This window comes from Camelus bactrianus, chromosome 16, assembly GCF_048773025.1.
Source record: "Camelus bactrianus isolate YW-2024 breed Bactrian camel chromosome 16, ASM4877302v1, whole genome shotgun sequence".
Classification (NCBI taxonomy): domain Eukaryota; kingdom Metazoa; phylum Chordata; class Mammalia; order Artiodactyla; family Camelidae; genus Camelus; species Camelus bactrianus.
The window spans coordinates 7,457,285-7,484,395 of NC_133554.1; the positions used below are offsets into that span (position 1 = coordinate 7,457,285).

General features: G+C 52.7%; 2 protein-coding genes and 1 non-coding gene across 18 annotated transcripts in view; 1 reads left to right on the forward strand and 2 right to left on the reverse strand.

Annotated features, from left to right (window-relative positions):
- Positions 1-25,025, reverse strand: CHD3 (chromodomain helicase DNA binding protein 3). Of its 15 annotated transcripts, none has more exons than XM_074342267.1 (40): positions 24,745-25,025; positions 20,037-20,149; positions 19,384-19,554; positions 19,013-19,137; positions 17,541-17,824; positions 17,180-17,310; positions 16,875-17,013; positions 16,523-16,716; positions 15,968-16,201; positions 15,571-15,774; positions 14,835-15,046; positions 13,982-14,113; positions 13,497-13,596; positions 12,894-13,085; positions 12,519-12,719; positions 12,031-12,168; positions 11,643-11,764; positions 11,314-11,487; positions 11,039-11,180; positions 10,688-10,819; positions 9,950-10,067; positions 9,601-9,725; positions 9,189-9,420; positions 8,735-8,901; positions 8,078-8,255; positions 7,567-7,632; positions 7,013-7,098; positions 6,730-6,863; positions 6,036-6,180; positions 5,691-5,853; positions 5,465-5,586; positions 5,226-5,361; positions 5,011-5,112; positions 4,690-4,818; positions 4,193-4,301; positions 3,869-4,001; positions 3,369-3,564; positions 2,135-2,298; positions 1,764-1,890; positions 1-1,273 (listed from the first exon to the last, which is right to left on the reverse strand). In XM_074342267.1, exons 1-40 carry the CDS (start codon positions 25,016-25,018, stop codon positions 1,152-1,154), a joined length of 6,168 nt encoding a protein of 2,055 aa, XP_074198368.1. In that variant the 5' UTR covers positions 25,019-25,025; the 3' UTR covers positions 1-1,151. The 15 variants fall into 15 exon arrangements, with proteins under 15 accessions (XP_074198368.1, XP_074198366.1, XP_074198360.1 ...); XM_074342265.1 differs by having other exon boundaries at positions 4,690-4,821; XM_074342259.1 differs by having other exon boundaries at positions 3,323-3,564; positions 4,690-4,821.
- LOC123619936 (small Cajal body-specific RNA 21) lies at positions 6,458-6,597 on the reverse strand. The gene has a single exon (XR_006728640.1).
- NAA38 (N-alpha-acetyltransferase 38, NatC auxiliary subunit) overlaps positions 24,516-27,111 on the forward strand; it is a 21,515-nt gene continuing 18,919 nt past the window's right edge. The window contains exons 1-2 of one of the 2 annotated variants that reach the window (XM_074342280.1): positions 24,516-24,666; positions 26,478-26,564. The gene's annotated coding sequence lies outside the window, so the exon portion shown is untranslated. The remainder of the gene's footprint in view (positions 24,667-26,477; positions 26,565-27,111) is intronic. The other variant, XM_074342281.1, reaches the window with a different exon arrangement.

Below are 27,111 nucleotides of genomic sequence, written 5' to 3' on the forward strand. Positions count from 1 at the left end.
GAAAGGAAAGTATAATTTATATGTACAACCAATAAACCTGATACAGAAGAGGGGACTGGGACAGACCCAGGAGTGGGTGTGAAGAGACGGGGAGAGGGGCAGCAAGAAAGTGAAGGGGAGCGAAGAGGAAGTGGGGGGTTCGCCATGCAAACTGCCACTCTCCCCAGCCCCTCCTGGGGAGGAGGATGTGCCCATGTCTCCCCAGCCTGCCCTCCACTATTTTGCTCTGGTCCCAAAGGCAAGGTAGTCCCCTGACTAGGCCCCCTGCCTGACCCACTCAAGTTTAGTCCATATCCAGGTCTTCAGGAGGGAGGGTACAAGTCCTCTGAGAACCTGAGCCCCAAAACTGGGGGATCATCCAACATCTGGCCCATTGTGTTCTTTGCCATCCTTTCTAGGTTACCTGAGTCCCTAGGACAGATTGGGGAGCTCCTCTTTGGCTTAAGGGAGTATCACCCAAATATTACTCTCTTGTAGGAGTGGTCCTTGGTCCCTAGGGAGGAGGGAAGATTCCCAACACAAGATGCCGGTACACAGGAGGTAACTGAGCCAGTGAACGGCGCCTTTATTCTGAGGCTGAACAGCAATGGACTCCCTCCCTTGCAACTGCTCCACCCTCCATTTGGGGGGAGGTAGGGAAAGGAAACATGCAGCTGCCCCTCCTCTTCCCTTCCACCCTCCCAGGGCTCATTGTCACCCCTCTCTAAAGTCCCCCTCCTCTCTTCAAAGCTCTTTTCCCCACCAAAGTCCCTAAAGGCCAGGCAAGGCTAACCCCCCACTTCTGCAGGAGATGGAGCTTATATTGCAGGAATAAAAACTGGGGAGGCTCCACCTCCTTTCTCCCCACAACTATTATTGGGAAGCTGTGTATGTTTGGCAGTGGGGGAAAAAGGTACTTGGAAGACCCTGCTAACCACCTCCCACCCAGGCCTCTTCTCACCAGCACAATCATCAAAGCGCGGTGGGAATGGTGCAAGGGTTGGAGGACAAAGGGCCCTTCTTGAAGAGAGTTGTAGAGAGGCAAAGGGTCTCCTAGCCCAGTGACGGCCCAAGGGGTGGGGAAGGCGGAGGATTGGCAGCAGGCCCCAGAGCCTGAGCTGGGGGTCGGCCTCGGGAACGGGGCCTGGGTGAAGGGCAGGCCTGGGATCCGGTCAGTCGTCTATACAGATCACCTCCCCGGCTCGGGGCTCCTTCCGATCCAGCCCGTCTGACACCAGTGCCCCCACCATTTCCTTCTCCTTCTTCACCAGCACTGGAGGGCCGTTGGTGGCGGCTGTTTGGGAAGTGGGTAAGGAAGGGTCAGTCCCTATTTCACTCCCCATCATTGATCGCTTCCTGACCACAGTGTACGTTCTTCCTTCTAGGTCACCTCATGCCACTTCCACTTTTCTAGGGTAGGGATGGGGCGACCAGGGCAGACCCCTCTCCCTGAGATTCCCCATCATATGCATGATGGAACACAAGTTGCAACTTTAAACCCCCTCTCTGATTTCATATTCTTTTTCCCTGAAGTAACCCAGACAGAGGAGGCTTGGGTAAGAGATGCCAAGGCACAGAACCACTAAAAATCTGGATGAAGTTTCTGACGATGGGAAAGGAAGAGAAGAAAGAGATGGAAAACACAAAGCCCGAAACCACTCCGTTCCATAAAACACTTTCCAAGGAAATGAGATGGGCTAGACGAGTAAAAGGGTAGCTGAGCAGGGATGAAGCTTGGAAAAGGAGGAGTGCAAGAAGTGGGAGGCAGGAAGTCACCAGCTGACCTGTGATGAAGGACCCTGCAGGCATCTGGCTGTAATTGGCGCCTGCGGCGGCCAGGGCCCCTACGGGTGCGGCGCTGAAGGCCGCCCCGTACCCCGGAGGTGTAGCGTATGGACCCGGGGGGAAGGCCTGGAAGAGAGAGCGAGCCCAAGTTAGAGGGTCCACAGTCTGAGAGGAAAGAAGCTGTAGGGGAGGCATCATGGGCCAAACTCCAGAACTACTGAGGGGTATCATACAGGCAGGGAGGCTCAAGGCTGATGAGTGTGTTAGAGCAAGTTGTTTTTCTACATTGTAAAGGACTCTGAAGGAAGTGTTTATATGTGTGCAGGAGGAGTACCAACAGGGAAAATGAGTCAGGGGGAAAGAGGGTTACCGGTGTGGGGTGAGGCTCCGTGCCCTTGCTGGCCAGCCGGCTGAGGATGCTGCGCTCGGACATCTGAAGGCGGGCTGCGATGGGGGGTATTCGGGACAGCGTGGCTGGCAGGCGGGTCACGTCCGCCTTCATGTCGCTCAGCAACTCCTCCAGCTGGTTCAGAACTGGGGCCCGGGCCACGGAGAAAGAAGGGCAAGAGAAAGACAGGGAAAGGGAGAGATGGAGCCAGGAAAAGAGACGAGGAATCAGATGGACAGATATAGTCAGAGAAGGAGAGAGGACACAGATGTCAAAGAATCAGAGACCAAGAAAATGACAGAAGTAGACAGAAAAAGAGCGACTCACAGAAAAAGAAAAAGAGTCAAGTAAAGAGGCAGATAGACCAGATCACCAGAGGGGACATATAGAGAGAAAGGAAAGGAGGGGACACGGGAGGACATTGGAAGACATGGGGGCGGGGAGTTGTCAGAACATCCCATACTGGAAGAGTTAGGTTTTGGGGTTGGGGATGATGGGGAGGAAACAGTCAGGAGGTGTGGGAGGTGGTAAGTGGTATCAAAGATTTAAGGAATCAAGGTTTTAATATGTAAGGGGGGAGGGAGGTTAGAAGGTCAGTATTACAGATTCAAAGAATTAAAACAGGAATCAAAGGGGCCAGGAGTCAGTTACTACATCAGACAGGATTAGATGTTAGAGGGCTTTGGAACTTTATCTATTATTCTCAGGGTAAGAGGGTTTGGGAAGAAGGGTTGAAGGTCAAAGGGAAGTTTCAAGGGGAAGGGTCAGAGGGTGGGATGGTGGTAGTTTCTGCCTTGGTGGGTGAATGAGATGTGAGGAATGTGATTTGTGGGATTGGGGGTAAGGACTTCTGTGGACTGTACAAAGGCCAAAGCCCCAGAGAGGGTGCTATGAGCAGTACGGCAGGTGTGTGGGTCAGTGAAGAAGTTCTGCCCTGTGGAGGGAACGTGGCACAGTCTCATGGAGGCTGGCGGGGAAGGTCCTTCTATTAGGCACTGATGTGAATGCTATTAGGCATGGATGAAGGCTGGCTGCAGAATGCCCAGAGGCTAAAAACCAAGTGGGTGCAAAGTGGGTTGGGGTGAGGTTAGAGGTCAGAGGGGGATGGTTCAGAGGGGAAAGGGGTCAGAGGGGTGGGAAGATTTTGAGGGGTGCGGGGTGAAGACTTACGCAGCGTTGTGGGCCCTCCCCCGCGCGGGGCCACCGCGGCCCTTACCCTTGTGCAGGACGGCGTTGGCCGGCTTGTTCCCCGCCAGCGACTCCTTGGAGAGGTGCTGGTGGCTCTCGGCCAGGCACTCGGCCTCGGCGAAGCGGGCGTGGAGGGCCATGGCGGGGTGCGCCGGCTCCTGTGATAGGTTCAGGTAGGCCGCCCGCCGCAGCTGCTCCTCAATCACCAGCGCCTGCTCCAGGAGCTGAGGGCATGGGGAGGGAGTGAGTGCAGGGAGCTGTCAGCAGTGAGCAGGAGGATTGGGACTGGAGACCTATGCTGCCCTTGCCGCTGGCCCAGAGCACCCCAGCTCCATACCAATACTGACTGCGACCCCAACATCCACCCTGATCCAGCCCACAGTCCCAAACATAAGGTGACACTCTGGTCTTGGCCTCAAGTGTTGCCTCAACCCTCAAAGTGTTAACCTTGCCTACGTTCCAACCAGGTCTGGTCCACTTCTGACCAAGCCCCTCTTCACCACTATTCCTTTCCTCCTTCATCCTCACCTTGAATCTCCGGGCCAGGAACTTATTTTTCATCTCCAGAAAGTTCCCTTTATTAGCTTCAGTTTTAAAAGGCTCATTGATGATGGCAAACTGAGCATCGTTCTGGATGTCCTGCCACCGTGCATAGCCATGGCTGCCAATGAAGGAACGGGCTCATCAAGGAATTTAACAGGGCTAGGCTATGAATGTGTTTTCCCTTTGGCCTGATCCCCCACAAAGTGTGGCACTACGCCCCCATCCCCATGTGTGGACTCATCTTTTCTGCAGTCCCCCTCTCTCCAGGTAGAGAACACTTTTTTTCCTTGCATTTGTATCAAAGGATACAGGACAATCCCAGCCAGAAGCCAATAGTCATGTCTTCGGTGCCAGATCTCATTGAGTTTTCCAGAAGAAATAGCTGCCCGTTCCTCATTCTGCCATAGTGTATGAAGCTCTGAAAAGAGGACACAGACAGATGAGGCATCAGGAGACTGCAAACCACACCCAGCCTGACAGGCAGGTGTAGAGGAGGGGATCCTGAACAGTGGGAGAGGACTAAGGGTTCTTTAAGAGAAACAGCACAAGGTTAGGTGAGGGATTAGGAATAAAACTAGTTGCAAACAAGGTTCAAGTTAGGATTAAGAATACAGGTAGGATTAAAGGCAGCTCTGGAGTTAGGAGTACACTTAAGGAGAACTAAGGGCAAGGATCAGAGACAGTACGCACCATGTCACTGGCAGTTACTCAGAAAGGGAGCAGGAGGCCTCAGGCCAAATGAGAAACCCCACGAGGATGAGCAAACCCCAGTGAGGAGCAAGGGGCAGTGAGAAACCTCCCCCCACCTGTGAAGCCACCATCGGCAATATTGAACATGAACCGCGGCTTCTCTGCCTTCTCTTCACGTCGCCCGTTGGATCGTGGCTCATCTCTGGGAGGCCCAGGTCGAAGCTCCCGGTCCCCTTTTACGTCTTCTGCTATGGCAGATGGGGCAGAGCTCACACCTCAGGAGACAGTCTCCTCCCAGATCCCGCGACTACTCTCTGTACTGTACTGGCCCTTGAAAAGGCTACCCACCCAAGATACAGGCATTTGGTTCCCCAGACTCCACCTCCCCTGATTCCCTCAGGGACCCAGGTGTCCGGTCCAGTCCTTCCACCCATTACCTCTCTTGCCCAAATCCCCTGTCTCCCCCTCCGGCCTCTCCCTGTGTTCCTGTCCATCCAACGGCTTCTCCTCCCCCCTCTCTCCTGGCGTCGACTCTGTGGCTGTGGGAGGGGGTAGGGGACAAGAAGGGAGGATGTCACCCTCATCCCCTGACCCTCAAAGAGGGAACTCCCAAATTCTCAGCCCCCCATCACTCCAAAGGCCATTCACCCACCTGACTTCTCTCTGTCCCCCCGGTACCCAGGTTCAGTCTCCATCTCTCCAGGTACCCCTGGTACCTCATCCTCTAGAGGAATCTTCCTTGGTTCCAGCCGCTCCCCAAGGGATGGGGCTGGGCTAGGAGTATCAGACTAGAAGAGGACAATGGAGTCAGGCTGAACTGGAGGACTCCCAGGACCTGCCTCCAAGACCTTGCCACTCCCTCCCCTCAGGGGGAGCCAGGTAGCCACACACCTCTGTCTCCATTTTCTCCCCAACTTTGCTATTCTTCTCTGGCTTCTCCTCTTGGTTTTCTGCTTCATCCTTCTCCAGAGGTGTCCTTATGCCATCTCCTTTATCACTTGGAGCTGGAGTAGCTGCAAGGTTAAGGCAGAGTGAAGGCAGAAACTCCAACTTCAATCCCTCTGTATCTAATGGACACTGGTCCCCTCTGTCTCTCCCACCATCCCAAGCTGATTACCAGGTTTAGAGGTGCAAGGACTGTTCGCAGCAGAAGCCTCCGGAGTGGTGGGAGACGTTTTGGTAGGAGAGGAGGCTCTGGAGGAGCGCTTAGAGTCAGCACTGGGGTCAGGCATCAGCTCTGGCATAGACCAGCGCCCATTGATATGCTCAAATTCCTGTACCTAAAGGGTGCGGGGGAGTTGCAGGGACAGTGATCAGCTCCAGGCACTGGACTCACAACAAGTTCCAGTCCCTTCTGCTTTATCTCGCACCAGTCTGCATCTGGAATTTAGGCATGCAAGGCAAAGAAGGCACAGGGCCTACGCAGCCAGCCTGACCCTTCGGGTGAGGAGAAGACTGATACCTTCTTCTTGACGAGAGACATGACTCCAATGCGGGTCAACACTTGCTGGCGACTCAGTCCCTCTCGAGGGACCCCATCAGCAAAAGTTTCAGAGCCGTCTGCCCCGGGCTCACAGAGATGGCGCATGAACAGAGACACATAGGCCCTAAGGAGCATGGGGGTGGGAGACGGGTTAGGAGAGCCTTAGAGGGGCACAGGGCAATGCAGGGGTATAGAGATTAGAGAACCCAAAACTCCTGGGCACCTCCAGAGCTCCTTCATGGGCCTCTTAATCTCACTGTTACCAGCCCTCCACACCCTAACCCCCCACTGCCCCTCCTCTTGAATTTCCACGGTCTCCTTAGCCTCGGTACTTCACTCTTAGGCACCATCAGTCAGCTCTTCATCCTTTCCACCAGCTCCCCTGCCAGGTTACTGTGGCCAAATGTGAGGCAAGGACAACACAGGCGAGACTCCTGTCTTAACCGCCTCTCCTGTGCGGAAGGGAGCCTAGCCTCTCTGCTCTAGGCTCATGTGAGGGGAGGTGGGGCAGGCTTAGCCCACCTCCCAGGAAACTGAGCCGGCAGATGTGGTCTGGCAGGGAGTATGGTGATCAGTTGAGTAAGGTCACATCATATGGTGGCCAAGAGAAAGAAAGTAACACCCAAAGCTCTTACCCTTCCATCCAGCTCAGCCCTGGATCACCCACACTCACTTGAACTCTTTTTCAGTCTTGCCCCTCAGATCCCGCACCAGCCACTGGGTGGTGAAGGCGTCCTGCGGTGGCATGCCCCAGCGCATGACAGCGTTGAGGAAGGCCTTCCGCTGACGGGTGTTGAATCCCAACACCTGAAGACAGCAAGGAGGGAGTGAGAGATGAACGTCCAGGATCTTATTTCTTGGTCCCATCTACCGTCAGTGACCCAGCCTCAATTTCCAGTCCCCTGGCCTTCATTCTTTCCTCAGGGATCCCTCAGGTGCCTGGGCCCAGCTCTCACCTCAATGTTGCCCCCAACTCGAGCCAGCAGTGGAGGCAGGGGCTTATCCTTTTCATTCCGGAGCTGCCTCTTTGACTGTCGACGCCCTGGGTGGGGAGATGGTGGCCCTGGTTAGCAGATCCACCACCTCCTCTACCCTGTCTTTCCTAGCACCCCATTCCCACAAGACACAGAACACAGGCAAGCCGGTGTCAGGTTGGTGGCACCTGGAATCTTCTTCCCAGCACATTCAGAACTACTGATCCAGTAGGTTCAAAAGATTCAAGCCATACTAAAAAGTCAGTAGCAACTATTCCATATAAGCAACATTACAGGCAGGGGTGTGAATGATGTATCTTTCTTGATTTTTCATCTAGGTATCTAAGACTGCATGGTTATATACTCCATATTTTAACAGTGGCAAGGTTATGAATATTTCTTCTTTTTTGCTTGCCTGCATTCTTTACTTTTTCTACAGAAAAAAGCATTTATTTGTCTAAGAACAGTGGACTTAAAAGACAACGGGAAGTGAAATGGGAAGAGGTGTGGGAGAATGTCAGGAAAACAGATGTCACCTTCAGGACGCTCATCAAAGTCTTCATCCTCCTCCTCTGATCCCACTGAGTATTCTGACTGGTTATCTGTGTGGAGAAAGGGCTCAGTAGTCAGTGATGGCTCCCTGGATAAGCCCATCCTGGGGCCTTTCCACCTGGCTGCCTCCCCTCAGACTTTGGACACACTTTTGCTCTGGCCTTGGCCCTCCTAGGGCTGCTGGATGACTGCCTGTAGGCTGACTCTGGGCCACGTATCCTGAACTATGTCCAATCACCACTCGCCTCCTGATCCCTGCATAATGCACTCTAAGGACCCCTGGGTGCCCACTGAACCCTCTGCAACCGCTAGATAGCTTAGATCGCCTGCAAACCCACCTGGCCTCTGAGTAGCTCCAAGTGACCCGTCCCAACTCATTTCCACTCAGTAGGGAAGGCCCTGACCTCTTTTTACCTTCAATGCCCCCAGCCTCCCAGCCCCTTCGCCGCACTCTCCACTCCGCTTCTCCATTCCTGCATCGGGGGCAGTCCTCACCTTGGTCCTCCTGAGCCGCGTCGTTGTAGTTAACCTGCTTGCGGACCCGCTTGCCCTTGCCGAGGTTCCGAGCCAGGTCTTCCTGCTGCTGCTCATAGTGGTGTCGGAGCAGCTTCTCCCAGTAGTCAGGGTCCACGTTCTCCTCCTGCTTGATGATCTCTCGTTCAATTTCTTCAATCTGAAGGACAGCAGAACGAATGCTGGTAGCCTTCCCCTTCCCCCTGTCCTTGCACAGCAACAAAATCCCTGCTCTTCTGCCTCAGCCCAGCCTGTGGTCTCACTGCCCCCAGACCTCTTCACTCTCCCAAAGTCCTCTGGACACGGCACCCTTTCCTTATCTCTTACCTGCAATATGCTTCTCCTCCTTGTTATTTCCCTCTTTCCCAAACCTCTCCTCTAGGGCCCTCTGAGTATCTCCCACTCTGTCTCAGAGGGCACCCCTCTGAGTTTATTGCTGCATCCTAAGTTTTCTTCAAAGTCCAGTCTCACCCTTTAGAGCAAGAAGTTGAGGTCCACTACTGCTCTTTGCTGGGCACTGGGGTAAGAGGTCAGACAAAAAAACGAACGAAAAGGGATCCTCTGACTTCAACGTCCTGTAAAGGACACTGCCCTTCAGAGATGACTGGGATGGACAACATCTGGCCCCAAGCCTCTCACCTTGTCTTCTTCCCGCACCACATACTGGGCCACCTTGAAGGAGCTGAGATACTCGTTCATGTTCTGCACATCAGTGTCCTCAGTTGCATCCTGGTTCCGGTCCAACAGCCGAGCAATGGCCTCATTGTCATAGTGAATCACACTGCTGTCCTCCTCCTTGTTCTCCCCTGGTGGAGCCGGGGAACAAGACGGGACTCTGAGTTCAGAGTCAGTGGAAAGGTCAAAGGAAAGCCTTCTCCTCTGCTTCCTTTTCAGAGGAGCTCTTGAGGAGAAGGCCCTTTCCCTGGGCGTCTATATAGAGATTTGTTGTTTTCAACCTTACAGGTTGAAAGCAGGAGAAGCCAACCTTCCTCCTAGGATGGCAGAGAGAAGATTTTCTTCGGGGAGTTTCAGAAAAGAAGTGCTCACAGACAGCAGAGACCTGCTTTCAGGGAGTTGCAGAAAAGGCTCTCACCCTCATTTTCATCCTTAAATAGCTCCTCGGTGCCAAATTTGAGGATGTCATCCAGCTCCTGCTTGGACATGGAACCCGCCTTGGAGCCCAGCCCGGGCCGTACCACCAGGTGTGTCAGCATCATCTTTCTTTTGGCCACCTGCGTGATTCGCTCTTCCACTGATGCGCGAGTCACAAACCGGTAAATCATCACTTTGTTGGCCTGGCCAATCCGATGAGCACGGCTGAAGGCCTGTACAGGCCAGATAAAGTGGGGATGGGCCAGGGAAGTGGCAGGGGAGACACCCCCTACATGCTCTGGAAAGGAGGCTGGCAAGGAAGGGTCTTCTACCCATCAAAAGGTTTACTTCTGACCCCAGAACAGACACCCACGACTCCTTGTTAAAAGGGGCTCCAGGAGGCAAGTTCTCACCTGGATATCATTATGGGGGTTCCAGTCAGAATCAAAGATGATAACAGTGTCGGCAGTGGCCAGATTGATGCCCAGACCCCCCGCTCGGGTGGACAGGAGAAAGCAGAATTGTTGGGCCCCAGGAGCTAGAAGGCAACGAGTAAGAGATCAGGCTTTTCTTGTACCCAGCAGTTCTGTCCACCTGCTCCTAGATGTTCCCTAACTATAAACAATGTTCCCTGACTGTCCCCAGCTCAAAAGCCCAAGTGTCTAATATCCCACCAGGCCAGCCCTCTCCCATCCCAGGGACCTAGGCACAGGTTTCTTGGGCCTCCCACACCCAGCAGAGACCAAGGCATGCCCCCCTCACCATTGAAGCGATCGATGGCCTCCTGCCTCAGGGCACCGGTGATGCCCCCATCGATGCGCTCGTACTTGTAGCCTTCGTAGTCTAAGAAGTCCTCTAGCAGGTCTAGCATTTTGGTCATCTAGAGCAAGAGAAGAGGAAGGAGTCTAGAATGACGAGGCAGTGGGATGCACTCTGTCTGTTCTCTTTACTCTCCTTCGGTCCAAATCCTCACACCATACCCCTGACCTGCCATATGCTCCTCTGGAGTGGCTTCCTCCACCCCCAGCTCCTCCTCATTCCACGTTTTTGTTATTCTCTCTTGATTCAAGATCATTTCTCCTAAGCAGAGGTTCTCCTCTGACACCTATGACAAGGTTTCAGGGAATACTATGAACCCCCTGAAAATCTGCACAATATTATCTAATTCTGTGTACAGTTTTCTGGAGAGCAGACCCCACAGTTTTCACCAGATTTCCAAAAAGTCTGAGCTCTCCTCTCCTCCCCAATAAGGTTAAGAAACAGTACCAACCCTAGAGACCTCCTTCAGGAGACATATGGCTCCCCCTCCCCCCCTTTGGCTTAAAAGAAGACTACAACTTCCAACAGCCTTAATTAAGAATAGGGATCAGAGGCCAAGATGAACTTAGCTATACAAGAAACTCTTAAGGGTATGATCACCTAACCTCTCATCCCATAGCAACCACAGGAATGAAGTAAGGGATTATCTGATGGTGAGAAAGAGCTGTAGGGATGGGTCACCTGCGAGAAGATGAGCACTCTGTGTCCTTGCTCCTTCAGCTTCCGCAGCATCTTCTGCAGCAGCATGAGCTTCCCAGATGCCTTAATAAGTGCCCCACCCTCATAAGCCCCACTGGGAAGTTTTGGGGACTCCTGAAAAGAAGGGAAGAAAAAGGAGGAGAGAGTCAGGAAACTTGACCTCACATTCTGACCATGCCCAGAAAGTGGAAGCCCAAATCTAGGCTCCACACCTTTTCAATTCCTACTCCTCTCAGAAATAGTCTCTGGCTTCCCAACCCAGCTCCAACCCTGTGCTCAACTGGTCCCATTTTCAGAGCCAGGCATTTAACAGCCCCGAGCTTTCATATCTACCATAGCAGCCACAGGAAAGAGGTATGGATGGTTGCAGCACTTCTTAAGATCCATCATGATGTTAAGCAGTGACACTTGGTTCCCACCGCCTCGTGAATTCAAGGCCTCAAAATTTCGGGTCAGGATATACTTGTAGTATTTCCTAAAGACCAGGGTAGGAGCACAGAAGAGATACAATAAAGGAAGCAATTATGATGTTGCACTTGGTCACCAACTCTTGGAAAGCTGCCACCAAATCCTCAACCCTGGTCCGGGTAACCCGCCTTGCGTCTCACTTCTGCATGGGACTCAGCTCCACGCGAACAATGAGCTCTGTCTTGGCTGGCATGTTCTTAAAGACATCAGCCTTGAGCCTCCGCAGCATATGTGGCCCCAGCAAGTCATGAAGTTTCTTAATCTGGTCTTCTTTGGATATGTCAGCAAACTCCTCCAGGAAGCCCTCCAGGTTGCTAGTAGCCAGAAAGAGATAATGAAATGAACAGGGGTCAGGTTTTTTGCCCGTGATCTTGGGCTCTGTTCTTCACTTGGGATGAATCCTCTGCCCACTCATCTTCTCAGCCCCTCCTCCTCTCCTCTCTGCAGACTACCCTACTGAGTCACTTACTTAAACCTCTCTGGGGTGAGGAAGTTCAGCAGATGGAAGAGCTCCTCCAGATTATTCTGCAATGGAGTCCCTGTCAGCAGCAACTTATGATCTATCTTGTAGCCATTGAGGACCCTGAAAAACTAGAAAATGGGGCAAGGAAAGGCAGGAGAAAGGGCCCATCAGTGGCAAGTGGCTGGCCCACAGAATGAAACTTTTCCTGCCTCCAGCTCCTATTTCTTTCAGAATCAGAGGCCCTCAAATCCCTCGTCCTCTCCCTATTCCAACCTGGACTTGTCCCCAGACTTATTCCCAGGCATCCTGCCTTCTGGACTGCAGGAAGCCCCCAGAAAGTTACTTTTTAGGACTAGGATTAAGTAGGAGTCTGAGGGCTGGGTATCTCACTCACCTTGGACTGGTTGTTCTTGAGCCGATGGGCCTCATCCACCACGAGACAGGCCCAGCGGATGGAGCCAAGTGCTGCCTGATCAATGGTTATCAGCTCATACGACGTCAGGAGAACATGGAACTTCACCTGTGCCTCCCTCTGCCAATACAACCATCATCCATTTGGCTGCCACTCAACATCCAAGCATCTAGACCTCCACCCCCATTCTCCTACTGAGACTCCTAAAGGGAGCCAGGTGTCCTCCAACTTTGACTCCATGCGGGGACTACTGAACATGGCCCCCAAACTTCCACATGTCCAGTACAAACAGATCCATGTATGCCCCTGGGAGTACCTGCTACCCCTCCAGGACTGGAGTGCAGAGGTGTGAGGGAAGGCGGAGGAAGGGAGGGAGAAAGCTGAGTGGGGGTAAAGGAATTGAAATCCTGATTGGGTCAATGAAATGACAGACCTGAGGACTTCAGAGGATATGAGGTAGAGGGCTTTACCTTCATTTTAAAAGCTTTCTTGCCACCTTTGATGGCGTTGTCTTCAAAGGAAAACTCATTCTCACGAATGATGGCCCGGCTGTCCTTGTCACCCGTGTATGTCACCACATAGAACTTGGGTGCCCACATTTGGAACTCTCGCTCCCAGTTAATGATGGTAGAGAGTGGGGCACTCACCAGGAAAGGACCCTTTGTGTGGCCCTGGGAGTCAAAGAGGGGACCGACCATTAGTCTAGGCTCGTAGTTGTACACCCCAGTCCTCTGCCTGCCACCACCTCCCCCCAATCCTCTGCCCCCACCTTCTACTCCCACCTTCCCCAGTCCAGGCTAGGCCTCAGCCTGGCTGTCCCCCTCAGGGACCCTAGAATCCAGCACCTCCTTATAGAGCGAGTAGAGGAAGACGATGGTTTGTATGGTCTTGCCCAGCCCCATCTCATCAGCCAGAATGGTGTCAGTGCCCTGGGCCCACGAGAAGCGTAGCCAGTTCAACCCTTCCAGCTGATACATGTGCAGTGTGCCTCCAGTGGCTGTGATAAACCGCGGCTGAGTCTCATATTTCACTGTAGGCTGTAGAGTCAAGAAGTCAGAAAGCTCAAGAGAACCATCAGCTGCTCCTCTGGTCGTGCTCTCCTCCCTCCCCACTCCCTGGCACTGTTATCAAGTGGGATTACAATTCCCTCTCCTATGGCCCGAGCTTATGAAAGTTCTAGTCAGAAGTGCCTCCCCATCATTCCTTAAAACCATACCCAGCAGCCCCATGAGGAAGGAAACTGGTGAAGAGCCCTGTGTGCTGCTACCTCCAGCAGCTCTCTCACTCTCATGCCAAAATTCCTAGTACTCTTAGGGCAAGGCTGAACACTAAAGAGCCACTGTTCAAAGAGACTGTTGAAACTCTGGGAAGTTCTGTCAGAAGCCCCCAGGAAATCTTCAATCTCCACAGCTCCAGAAATGAGAGAAAGGCCAAGTGAGAGGACTTACATCATTAGTAGGAGAACTGGGAGGCCCATCACCCTGCAGCTCCTTCTTCTTCTTCTTATACTTGCGAGGCTGGGCAGGGTCCTCGCCCATAATTAGTTCTCTGGGAAAAGAGTGGGTCTGAGTCAGACCCGTTCCATGGGGCCCTTCCTAGTCTGAACCCATTCCAGACCCACCTCCCACTTTTCATAACCTAGATTTTCTCACATTTCCTTTCTCCCAGGTTCTTTACCCTCACCTCTTGGATTTTGCCTCTAGAGCAAACCCTCCCTACTCCTGAGCATCCTCTTTCCAGTAATTCAGGCTGGATCTTATTTCTCTTCCTTACACTGCCTCTTGATCAACCCACCCCAACAACCCAGCCTGGGCTCCCACTGCCCTAAACTCTAGATCAGGTTTGTCCCTACTGCACCTCATTTAATGCTGGAGATTTAGCTTTCATGCCCCCATCCTCATAACCCCTCTAACCCATGACCTGGCTCCCTCACCGATGTCTCCAGTAGCTTTGCTTATGGTCTTCATATTCAGGGATGTTCATTTCATCTTCCTCCCATGTGGACTGGTCATATGGCAAGTCCCTCCATTTCACTAGATAGTGGTAATTCCCCTTTTTATCCACACTGTGGGGCGGGAAGTCAAGAGGAGAAAAATAATGTGTCCCAAGTAGAAAAAAGTCATGATAAATACTATTATCAGCAAACATGCAGAATGTATCACCTAATCCTCAATGGTGGGCCACTGAAAGGGAGTTTAGAATGGCTCAAGTACTACCCTAGCTTTTCCAGGATGGTTTCCTAAAAATCAACTATCACAAAACATCCCTGGCTTTAATATCGTTTGTTCATCCAATCAGTATTTCCTAGCATCTACTACAGGCCAGGCACAATTCCAGGCACAGTGGATTCATCAGTGAACTAAACAGACAAATGACCTATTTTCATGGAGCTCACATTCTACTGGTATAGGCAGCAATGAAATAGAAAAATAAAAATATAGTATAACATTAGGCAGTAATAAGTACTCTGAAGAAAGAAGCACTAGAAACACTGGTCTGTATGAATCATGTTTTTCATGTTTTGCTTTGCTTACACCCAGATCCCCAGACTCATCTGTCAGTTCTTAAGCTGTTAGAGATTAGAGGAAGCAAAGACAAAGGAGTCAGTGCCAGGCTGGACTTTCCTCCCAGTTGCTCTCATCTTCAGAGAGGAAACAGAGCCAGAAGGGCTGAGGCAGGAATTACCCAGTTACATTAATTATCTGGTTAATCAACAAATATTAACATGGGGCCAACAAGAACAGTGGCATAAACCAGGAAGGCCTTCCCATGGACCAAGGACTCACCTGTGGTTGATGATCCGGTGGACAGTCATCCACTCCGGCTTGATGCCGAAACGATAGTACTTCTCCTCCATCTCGGCGTAGTGCGGGTCCTTCACCTTACGCTTGTCACTCTTCCCATCATCCTCACCTGAGCCATAGTCCAGGGGCGGGGGCTCATCCATGTCATTCTTCCGTTGGTAGTTTCGGTACATTACCAAGTGGAAGATTTCCAGCTGATGGAGCACAGAGGAGGGGGGAAGAGGTAGTCCCAACATCCCAAGAAGACAAAAGGAGACAGGGAAGAGGCCGGCAAGGGAACAGCATGGGAAAGCGAACCCAGAAAGAGGTGAATGAGAGACACAGTAAGATACAGCCAAAGTGGGAGAATGAATAACATGCAACAGAACAGAGTCAGAGACAGGGCCTGGGTGGGGAGGTAACAAGCAAAAGGAGAAAGGGAATAGGGTTATCAAGATAGAGGATATCGGTAAAACATGGTTAAGATGGATGATGAAAGAGATGGAGTTAAGGAAGGCTACATCATACCTAAGGGAAGGAATCTAATAAGAATGAGAGCAAGAAGACTGAAGACCAAGAGGACCAAGTATGGAAACTAAGGAAGTTGGCAGATGTGAGGACCAGAGGCCTAAAATGAGGGAAAGCAAAGGGGATGGTACACGAGAGAAGAGCAGTGTGAGAGAGAGAGAGAATAGCAGCAAATGGGGTCACAGGATGGGGGAAGGAGGGGCCCTTGTACCTGAAGCTCCTTGGCCCAGGAGCAGTGCCAGTAGGACAGTCCTACCCACTTGACAAAAAACTCTCGCTCAGATCTGCCTTGAAGAGGGCGTGGGGGTGGGGCATCTGGATTCCCATCTGCCTGTTGGGGGGCTGGCACTGCCACGGGTGGCTCCCCCCACCGCCAGTGCAGGATCTTCTGCACACGCCCTTTCAGCACAGGGCACTTCAGGATGCACACACACAAAGAAAAGAAAAAGAGGCAGAGAGAGCCCATGGTTAGAGTAGGAGGATAGGGGTTCCAGCAAGGAATCAAAGGTACAGGGGGGAGGACAGAAAGAAAGAGCTGGACCTTTGGGCCCCAGAGATGGAGAAGGAGTTGGAGCTGACAGTAAACCCTGAGGGATGGGTACACTCACTGTGCATCGGGGACACAGCCATTCACCGTTGGGGATGTCAGGCAGGGGTGGGTTTAGACAGTGAATGTGGTAGGAGGAGATGCAGGCGTCACAGCACAGGAGCTCCCCGCCATCCTTGCACACACGGCAGTACTCCATGTGATCATCTTCTTCCTCCTTCTCCCCTTCCTCCTCTCCCTCCTCTTCATAATCTTCCTCCTCCTCCTTGGCCTCCCACTGTACCCCCTCCTTCTCCTGTGAGGCCAAGGACAGACACAGAGACAGACAAAAGAAAGGCGGTAAGAAGACTGGAAGACAGAGGCGATGACAGGACAGCTAGATCCTAGAAGTACAGAGGAGACTTGGGGGACAAAGGGACAGGACGGCTCAGTTTCCAAAAAGGTTGATTTGGCGGGGCAGATGGTTGGGGGAGAGGAACAAATTAGGATCCAGGACACTTGAACATCTGTTACTGAGAAGCTCAGACATCTGGGGGTGGTGAGAGGATAAGTGAAACCGAGGAGGAAAGAGATGGGTGGGTCCCTGGGGGCCGTAAGAGGTGGCACCAGTACTCACACAGTGAGGGCAGCTCCATTTGCCCTCAGGAGCCCGGTCAAGCTCAGGGTCAAGGCAGACGAGGTGGTAGGCACGAGGGCAGGTGTCACACAGAATAATTTCCCCGCCCTGCTGGCACACCTCACAGTAATCCTGGTGATCCGTCTCGTAGCCATCAACCTCCTCCTCCCCGGCCACTGCAGGACAGCCCAGGACTGTCATGTACCCCAGTGGAGGCAAAGGGAATAGAGGAGACAGGGATGGGGAAGGGAGAGAAAGAGGAGGGTTGAATAAAGAAGTCAAAACTGAAAATAAGGACAACGAAGGAATGAGAGGAAGGCTGACAGGATCACACACAGCTGACACCCCTTACCCTTCTTCTTCTTCCTTCCCGGCCGGCCTCTCTTTAGTTTCTTGGTGCGGACAGGGCCATCAGGCCGGCCTGAGACACTGTGGACACTGCCACTGTCCAGGTCTGACTCCTCAGCCTCCGGTTCAGGGCCCTCGTCACTCTGCAAAACATACTGCCCATAGCCCCGTGGCTGTCAGGGAGGCCGACTGGATTCCACTCCCCTCCCCAGGCCTTGGGCTCCCACTCCAGCTGCCCTCATGGACCCTGTGTCTGGACCCCCAGCCCCTGACCCCCCAGGGGTTTAACGGATAGGGAAGACCACTCACCGAACCTCCCTTCTTCCTCTTGCCGCCCAGCAGCCCTAGTTTGATTTTCAGTGGTGCCATCTTCTTTCCCCGAAGCTTCTTACGTCCATCAGGCACTCGGGGGCTCTTACTCCGCCTCTTATGGCCTGGACCTGAATGAGGAGTGAGGGCAAAAAAGCTGAGGTCATGCCATCCCAGAATAATGGAGGCCACAGGGGCCTCTGGACCTCTCTGTGGACTATGGTCTCACTGAGACCCCCTTCCTGAAAAGCATTTCTTCTATAATAATCAGGGCTGAGAAGACAAGAGCTCTAAACTTTAATTTGAGAACATGCAGATTGGAGGGTGGAGTGACAGTTGCCGGAACTAGAGGGTTTCTTACCTTTGCCCTCTTTGGTTTTGGCTCTTCGGATGGGTAGGGGCTGGATATCAGCAGCAGGGGGTGGTGGAAGGGCGGGGGATCCGGAAGGTGCAATGGGGGTGGCCGACGAGACAGCAGCTGACACCTGCTCAGCTACAGCTGCGGCCGCTGCCGCTGCCGCCGCTGCCACGGCAGCTGCCGACCCCTTGAAGGGGTTGTTGGCGCTGAACTCTCTCCACTTGGCCCCAAGGATGGTCATCATCTTCGACATTGGGATCTTAGGATTCTTCTTAGCTATCAGGGGCCTGTAAATATAGAAGCAGGAGACTCGGACCCTTCACAGGTGGTCTGAGAATACTGCCACTTCCCCTTATCAGTTAAAGTCTACGTACAAGCTGAGATTCCTGGTGGTAAGAATATGTCCTAACGAGAATGACATCAATTTTTAAATAAATAAATAAAAAGTTTAAAAAAGAAAAAAAGTTAAAAAAAAGAAAAAGTACAAAATGAGAGATAAGAAAAACAAAATTTAAATGCATAGATAATTAAAAAGGATAAAATCAAAAGAACGTTAGTAAAAATGCCTTACTTTTGAAAACACTCCACAGCTTCTAAAACACTTCCACATACATAGTATCTTATTTTGTCCTCACACTACTACTAGGAGTTGCTGTGATTTCCTGCATTTTTATGAGTTCCACGGGCCCTGATGAAGGGTCCCATCAAGTGGAGTCTGATCGGCCAGACTAGTTCTGCTCCTGTGAGGACGTGGGTGACCCCAGTGCTGACAGAAGCACTATGTTTAGCAGGGAAGCTGTGAGACAACAGGACTAATAACAGCTCCCAGGGGCCAGGCACTGAGTGTGCTGGGCTTTCTATCCATTGTCCCATCAAATCCCCACAAGACCCTGTGGGGTACCTACTATGTGCCTATTTTACAGATGCAGAAACTGAAGATCAAAGAACTGAGTTGCCCAAGGTGACAGCAGGACCTGAACCTCAGCAGGCTGCCTCCAGAGCACTGAACTGCTCTGTTAAAGTGCCTGCTCCCCAAAGGCATCACTACTGTTCTCTATTTCAGGAGCCACTGAAGCTCAGGTCCTGCTGCCAGTGGTGCATCCTCCATTATTACTGCTATCTAAGAAAGAAACAGAGGACTTGACAACTGAGCAGAGGAACTGGGGAACACTGATGTTACCTCTCAGTTCCAGTCTACAGAGAAGTCAGGAAGGGGAAACTGGAACTGCTGGAACAGGGAGCGCCCCAGTCCTCACTATATACAGTTTTCTAACCTAGCAGTGGAACTGTGACCCCCAGTGAAGGGCTCCTGACTGGAGTCCAGGAATTCCCTGAAGTCACATGTGGAATTCTGTGTGTATGTGCTGTGAATTTCTCTGGAGAGCAGTTGTTTGGCTCATCAGATTCCAGAGGGGTCCAGGGCTTCTCCCAAATTAAAAGTGTCAGCTCACAAGGACTCCCCAGTCCTACTTCACCTCATGAATTGGCTAAAGGCTTTGTAGTTGGTGAGTGTGTGGTAATCTTCCTCAGAGAACACGTGCTCCACGTCCTCCAGGCCCCAGGTGAGAAGCAGAGTTGCTGATGACTTCTGTTCCACCTGCTGGGAGAGACCAGGCTTCAGTGAGGCAAGTGCTTCTCCAGCCCCAGTCCTGGGCCCCCCACGTGCCTCTCTACCCACCCAGCAGCCTCCCCTGGCTTTCTGCTTCCTGCTGCAATCCCAGCCCAATCCCCACTCCTCACAAACTACAGCCTCTTCCCTCAGCACCTGGCTTGGGGCTCTCCCTCCTTCCCTCCTCACGCCTGTCATTTATATTGATTTTGCCCCTCACTCCCTAATTATACTTACCTTTTGCCCCCCATCTCCCTCCCCTTTTTTCCGCCGCTTTGTCTTCTTTTCCTTTTTTTCTCGGTGCTTCCGTCTCCGTTTCCGACCTGGTCCGGTTCCATATTCGCTGCCTCCACTCTCTGACTTCTCCCTGTACTCGTCTCGCTCAGAGCCAAATTCCTCCTCGCTGTCCTAAGGGAGAGAAGTAAGAACATTTCTTCAGCCTTACCATGTGCCAGGAACCGTTCTTAGCACATAACATGTATGTGTCTCTTTCAATCTTCACAACAATCTTATGAGATAATAATTAATCTATTTTTATCTACTTTTTTGTAGATGAGGAAACTGAGGCACAGACAGCTAAATAAACTGCCGAAGAAGACAAAGGACTGCTGGGCTCTGAACTCATGCAGTCTACCTGCAGAGCCTGTGCTTTCACTGCTTTTCTGCTGCAAAGCAAGTCTTGCTGACAAATGGGCTCTTCACTAGGATGTACTGAGTGAAGTTTGGGTCCCAGATCCAGGAGATACAGGCCAGCAAGTGGGGGAGAGGTGGGTAGAGGGGGTCAGGCCTCCCTCACTTCAGGATCCCCCCTAGTATCCGGACCAGAGAGAATGTAGACTCTGGGAATGGGCCTCCAAGTCTTGCTGTAGAGATGAGTCCTTCACACTTACAAGCTTCTTGCGTTTTCGGGGTTTTCCTGGCTTGTTCTCCTTCTGCTTCTTGGGTCCTCGTTTTCTCTTCTTCACACCCAATGCAGAAGGAAGCAGCCGAATGTCATCCTTATCTTTGGAGCAGAGAGCACCAGAAAACCTCTAAGTTCCCAGTCTCTGTGGCCCCTTCCCCTCCTCATATCCTTGATACCCACTCTCTAGGAACTCCGGCATTAACTCTTACAAAACTTGCCTCCCTTCGCTGGATGCAAACAGAGTGTTTCGAGTACTCTGGGATGCTCCGGCTCTGAATGGGAGGTCAGGGGTCAGAAGGGAAGAGCAGCCAAACCACTCCCTTCTCTCCCCTCCTACTAACAAGGGACCAGGCTCTAGGCCATGGGCTCTGACTGTGGCAGGTCCTTTCAGTCGCCGCCAGGGCTCCTCCTGCCTTCCCCATCACTTAGCCAGCTGGCATTCTGCCCAGGAACTGGGGAAGCCATGCCCAGCTGCTGGCCTGGCCTGACCCCAGCACTTGGAGTGGGGAGACACAAGCTGGCAGCTCCCTAAGCCAGATGCTGAGAAGGCAGAGCCAAAGGTGGACACCTGGGTTCTCACACTAACACCCTGGGGCCCTGACATCCTTTTTGTGAGGAGGGAGCCCTCTGTTTATACTTCCTCAGATAATCACCAAGCCTCCTGTCACCCAACAGAGCCCTGGCGGAAAAGAAATTCTCAGCCAGTCATTTTCACTTTTTGCCCACAGGATCACAGTGTCTGGCTCCTTCATTACACCCTAACCCCATAGGAGAAGGTCTCCACAATTATCTAAACATTCCTCCTCGTTCCAAGTAGCCTGGAATCTGCCTTCAAATCTATTTCCACATCCTTGTTCCCTTTGAGAACTCAGGGGCCCTACCCTTTGTCCCCTGGTCCCACCTCTTGTCTCCATATTTAATCCCAGACATCCCGACCCGTTCACATACAAGCACTACGGGCGACCCAAACAAAGACATGGACACAGACACACCCCGCATATGCCTTCTCAAATGCACAAGTATCACAAAAACTCAGAAGCACAAATCCAGAGGACAGCCTGTACCTGCTTTCAGCAGGGCTAGGTCCCTGGCTTTCCCTCCAGACGTCCCTGTCAGAGAGGCCAGGGCTGCTTCTTCCTGGATGTCCCCCCACCCCATTCTCCATGACCTCTGCCAGTCTGTGGAAGCTTAGGGGGCAGAGAGTAACTCCACGAGGAGGAAGACACCGATGCCACACAGACTTGAGGCCCTGGTTGGCCTCCCTCCCCCAGCAAGCACTAGACTAACCAGCCAGACCTGTCTTGCTCAGGCAGAGGCAGCTGTGCAGGAGAGGAAAGCCTGGGCCTGGCCCAGCCCCTTGCTCTAGGATACATAATCCTTCCTCCCATAACAGCAAAGGGAAAATTAGCCACAATTAACACCGGAGGCCTCGGTTTCCATTGCCTCAGAATCCCAGCACCTCCTTCCTTCAACCCTACTTCTCATAGCTTCAGCATCCTGTGCCCTCTCCTGCAAGAAGACACTCTAGGATTGGGATGCGGGATTGGAGGGAGGTGCCTGTAGGCAGCCCCGGGTGTGAAAACAAAGTAGGGACTGTAACAGGAAGTCAGTAAAACGCCATGCCCCAGCAGCCAGCGCCCCCTAACCCCAGGGACTTCGGTTAATATGAACATGGAAACGGAGGCTGCTGGGGCAGTGGCAAGGGCAGGCCAACTGGCGAAGGATCAGGGAAATGGCCCCAGTCTCCACCAGCTGGCGGGTGGGACACAAGCCCTGGGACCTCGCAGCTAGTTAACTCCACTCCCCACCCCAGCAGGAGGTTTCCGAACTTGGGAAGCCGGCAGTGGTGCGGAGAGTCAAAGTAGATGGCTAGGAAAAGAAAGGGAGGGCAAGAAAGCAAATCTAAGTTCCAACCTCTGTCTCAGCAGCCACTCTATGCTGGCCTGGAGCCCAGACTCTCCCACATCCCGGCTCAGATCTCGGGAAGACAGCGAGGGAGGAGGGCGGCGAGGAGGGCGGGCGGAGCCTGGCGAGCCGGAGAAAGCAGGAGGAGCCTCGCGGAAAGCCTCGCCTCCCGCCCGCCCCTCTCTTCTTCTAATCTCACCATCAATCTCTCACACATATATTTATTTTTTCTCAAATTCCCCTCCCTCCCCCACAACGAACCACCATAATAGGTCTGCTGCACATGCGTATTGCATGCAGGGGGTGGGTTTGTATTTTCAGACCTTTTGCAAAGAAACTACCAGAATTTTCCGCACCACCCACAATCATTCCCCACCCCCACCGCCAAAGAATCACATCTATATATTATGTTATATTATTTCTCTAGACTTGCCAGAAGGGGGAGGGAGAAGAAACGAGTTTTTGGCTTCCTGCTCCCTTCCCCCATCAGCACGAGTGCTATTATTTTAAACGTTTAACAATGTAAGGAGACTGGAGAGGGGGGAAGGGATAAAATTGGTCTTGGGTAAGAATGTAAAACAAAATGGTGAGAATCAAAGCAGTCAGAATGAAAAACAATAGAAACCTCTAACACATATAAATTCATCTTCCAGAGAAAGACGAGGGAGGGCAGCCTGAACAAATTGCTTCAGAGGAGGGTTATTTTGCCCACACTTAGGCAGAAAGAAATAATGGGCAGACTAAAAATATTTTCGTAAAGTTTTACCTCAAAAAGTCATCTGAGGGGGTGTATCTGGGTCACTCGTTTGACTTGGAGGGCTGAAAGGGAGATAAAATTGCCCGGGGAGAGAGAGGAGGTGGGTTTTCATTTCAAATATAAAATTTTAGGAAACATTTGACGCTTTTTTCTCGGCTGCTTAGAAAGCAGAGGGGAAAGGGGAGAGAGTATTGACACAAAGACCCATCTCGACCTCAGATTCTTTCATGCGCCCCTTTCTCACAGACCCCAGTCCAGGATCAAATCCCCCCAAATACCACATTCCAAATTCGGAATCCACATAGGTGAGAGCTGCCAATCTCCCAACTTAACGCCACATCCTTTCTCTTTTTAGCACCACTGCTGTCTTCCAGGCACCCTCTTCCCCACAATTCTCTATTCCTTTTCCCCTCCTGCAAAATCAGTGGGCTCTCAGGGATAACTTTTAAAAAACTTTTCCCTTTTTCAGACAAGCGGGGGCAGGGAGAGGTGAACTTTATCCTGTGTCCAGCAGACACGCATCACTCCACCCCCCACCCCACCCCCGCCCCCAAGAAAGCACCCCACACTCCTTCCCTCAAAGGCTGTCTCAACGAGACAGGAACATTTGCCACATATGCCACACGGATCAGTATGACAGTTTTACAAAGAGCATGAGTGAGACCTTGTGAAGTTTGGTGCATTTGTGCTGCATGGCACCCAGAGGCCTTGGGGGTGTGAACACTCGAAAGATGCTCACTTACTCTACCCTAAAAAAGATGAGAAAAACGCCACTGGGAGGGTGACCAGAGTGGGGCCATAGCTGGGCCCCCGACGCGAGGCAGCGGTCTGGTCCCTCCGCCGCGGACGGAACTAGCCAGACAGCGCGGGTGACTTGTCACCCCAGGGGAGGGGTGCTGAGTGACGGTCAAGCTGCAGAACAGCTGGGTGGGCAGTTCACGCCCCCCAACGTGGTCAGGGTGTGGGTGGTTTCAGCGGGAGAGTGAGTGACAGTGAATGGCAGCCACGTGAGAGTCACAGCTGGGCAGCTCGGCCACCCCAGACTGACGGGGTCATGGGGGAGGGGGCGCACACAAAGAGCCCAGAGCAGAGGAGAGATAAAGGGGTTGGGGTTGGGGGCATCTGGTCTCCCAGACACTCCCCTCTCGCTCCCCAATCCTCAGTGACTGCTCTCCCTAGCACCAGCCGGGGAGAGGGGGCAGGAGCCAGTCTCATTCCAGGAAGTGGTCTGCGTGGAGTGTGGCCACCACCTGCCCCTAGTCGTCAGCCGCCCGCAAACATTCACACGACCCCTCCCCCAAGTGCCACCACACGCACCGGAGTTGGCTGAGGGGCACCTAAGTCCCCGCAGGTGGGGGGAGCCCGAGGGACACCGGCCCCCCGCCCCCCCACGCCCCGGCCTTCTCAACTCCTGACGGGGGGGTGAGGGCCGCGGTCCACTCCTCACGTGGAAACCCCGCTTCACCTCGGTCCAACCCCACTGGGGCCGAAGCCCCAGGGGCGCCCGCCCCTCCCCCCACGCGCCCCTCCCCCACGCCGCCGTCCGGCCGCCGGGGTCTCCGCGGTCCCTCGCTCGGCCAGGGAGGGGGCCCTGGCTTCGCCTCGGCCGTTTCCTGCCTACCCCCTCCCCGCCGAGGGTAAAAAAAAAATTCTCCTCCTCCTCCTCCCCCGAAAGCCGCGACCGAGTGGCCCGGTCCGCGCGCGCAGCTCGCGCCCAGCGCTCTCCAGCCCCGGCGGTAGCGGTGGCGGCGGTGGCGGCGGCGGCGGCGGCGGCGGCGGCGGCGGCGGCGGCGGCGGCGGCGGGGGAGGGGTGCGGCGGGGGAGGGGAGGAGGCCTGGCCCGGCGGCCGGCGCTGCCGCCGCCTGCCCGGACCGCTCGGACCGCCCGGACCGCCGCGGGGCGACGGGCCCGAGACGGCGCCCCGCGCCCGGATTCGCCTCGGCTCGGCCGCGCGGTGGGTGCCTCGCCCCCGCCCGGCCTCGCGCGCCCGCGGCTCCCGCTCGGGCTGAGGGGGAGTCGGGCGGCCGCTTACCTGGCGGCGGGGGTGGTGGCGGCGGGGGCAGTGGCGGCGGCGGCGGCGGCGGCGGCGGGAAGAGGTGGCAGCCAGGGGGGCTGTGGCGGTCGCGGCCCCGGTCGTGGCCCGGCCCGCGCCCGAGTACTCCCTCGTCGTCATCCTCCTCGTAGTCCTCGTCGGCCGCCTCCACCTCCTCCTCCTCCTCGTCGCCCTCTTCTTCCTCCTCTTCTTCCTCCTCCGACACCACCATCTCCTCCTCCTCCTCCTCCTCGTCCCTCAGAGGGGAAGCCATCCTGTGGCTCTGGCCCCCCCACCACCCCCCCACCCACCGCCCGCCCGCCTCCCCCACCGCTACCACCACCACCTCCTCCTCCTCCTCCTCCTCGGCGGCGGCGTCCTCCTCCTCCTCCTCCTCCTCCTCACCGCCTCCCCCAGCCCCCAAAACCCCCGGGCCACCCCCCTCCGAAACCCCCCCTCGGGGCCGCCGTTTGAGGAGGGGGGCCAAACCACCCCCAGAAATTTTTGGAAAAAAATTGAGGAGAGACTTTTTTTTCCTTCTCTCTTTCCTCCCGAGAGAACAAGAGAGGGGGATTAAAAAAATATATATGTATATATAAAAGTTTTCGACTTCTCTCTACCCCCCTCTCCGTTGCTTTAAATATATTTAAATTCTGAGGGGGGCGCTCAGAAATATTTCTCAGAGCTGAGGCACTAAGATGGCCGCCTGGAAATTATTTTTAAAACAACCCCCCCTCCAGCACCGCCACCCCCTCCATGAAGAAAGGGAGAGGGGGGAAAAATCCCCTTTTAAAACAAAATGGCTGGCTTAATATTTCATTTTTCACCCCCCCTCCATTCTCCTCCCTGTTACACCCCCATCTCCAAGCCTCTACCCAGAAACCCACAAATTTCTCCCTTTTTTCATAACTGATTAGTGCACAGATTAATAGAGATATTTTCCTTGTGTTGTACTGAGTGTGAGTGTGTGTGTGTGTGTCTGTGTGCGCGTTGGGGGGGCATGAAGGATTTCTGCATAAAACAAAAATGGCTGCTGTAACTAACTCCCCCCTTATAAAAAATATTTGGGGGGGGCATTAATCAGTACTCATGCTCAGTCTGACATCAGCATAAATTGTTAAAGGTTAACTAGTTAGATACTAGTCCAACTAGATTTAAATTTTTTTCTTTTCTTTACTAGTCTCTTCCTCCCCACCTCCCTTCTCTTAAAGAAAAGCTTTTTTTTTTTTTTTTCTGAATACTTCAGAAGGGAGTGGTTTGATGTGAAGGTTTTTTTTTCCCCTTCAGGCATTGAAAAGGAAAAAGATGAAATATATGTTTATAGATAACTGTTTCTACATACCTCGTTGGAGTCAAAATGCATTTAATTGTATACATATCTTTTAGGTGAGAAGTGGTACTGGATTTTTTTTTTTCTTTCTTTAAAAAAGTGATAGAAATCCTAGTGACTTTTGGGGGAGAGATATGAATAGATACGATGATTGAGTTTTTTCAAAGGAGTCCATGTTTGATTCTCCCCTTTGCCCAGCCTTTTCAGTGATTTATAGTTGTTGTAAATTTTATCCTTACTCTTTTCTCCTTTACCTTGTCCTCCCCTCCCCCAATTACTTGAATATAAAATTCAGCTGACTTGGGAAATTAATTTAGGGGTAAATAGAATAGATTTTAAGAATAAAGGGAAAAGAGCTAAGTATGAAGGTTGTGAAAGTATTTTCTCTTTTCTCCCGTTTCAGTATATTTCCCTTGATCTCCAACGCTGACAAAGTGGAAGAAACTGAGGTACCATGAAAGAGAAAAGTAACTGGGACTGAGAAAAAGAGGTAGGGTCTTACACATGTGTTTTCCTCTGACTTTCTGACCCATGGTTTCCCATTGTACCCCAATGTTTATCTTAAAAGTGGTACCAGGAATCAGATGGAAGATTGAAAAGGAGTCCAAAAGTAGCTTTCTCATCTGGAGATTTGGTCAGAGAAGTCATAAAATAAAACTTCCCAGTTGAACAATGGAAGGAGGACAAACAGCTCAGCTCAACCCTGAGTTCTTGTCACCCTTTTCTTACCCTAGTTTCCTCCCATTCTTTTGATCTCACCTTGCCTTTCCTTGCTTCCCATTCCATGCCCGTGGAATCATTTTCTCTCTTGGTTTCTCCACCTCTTAAGTATAGCTGCCAGTCACCCAGCAGCCCTTGCAGGGTTTGGGAGCAACTTAAGAGGGAGGGGTAGGTAGACAGCAACCAGAAAGTATAGTGACAGGGAACACTGTGCTTACAAGGCTTAAATGTTTTTCGTTGATGTGCCACCCCCAACCCCAGCTAATGCACTTTATTGAGCATTGATTTCCATCTTTTTCTTAACCTGGACTTAGGAA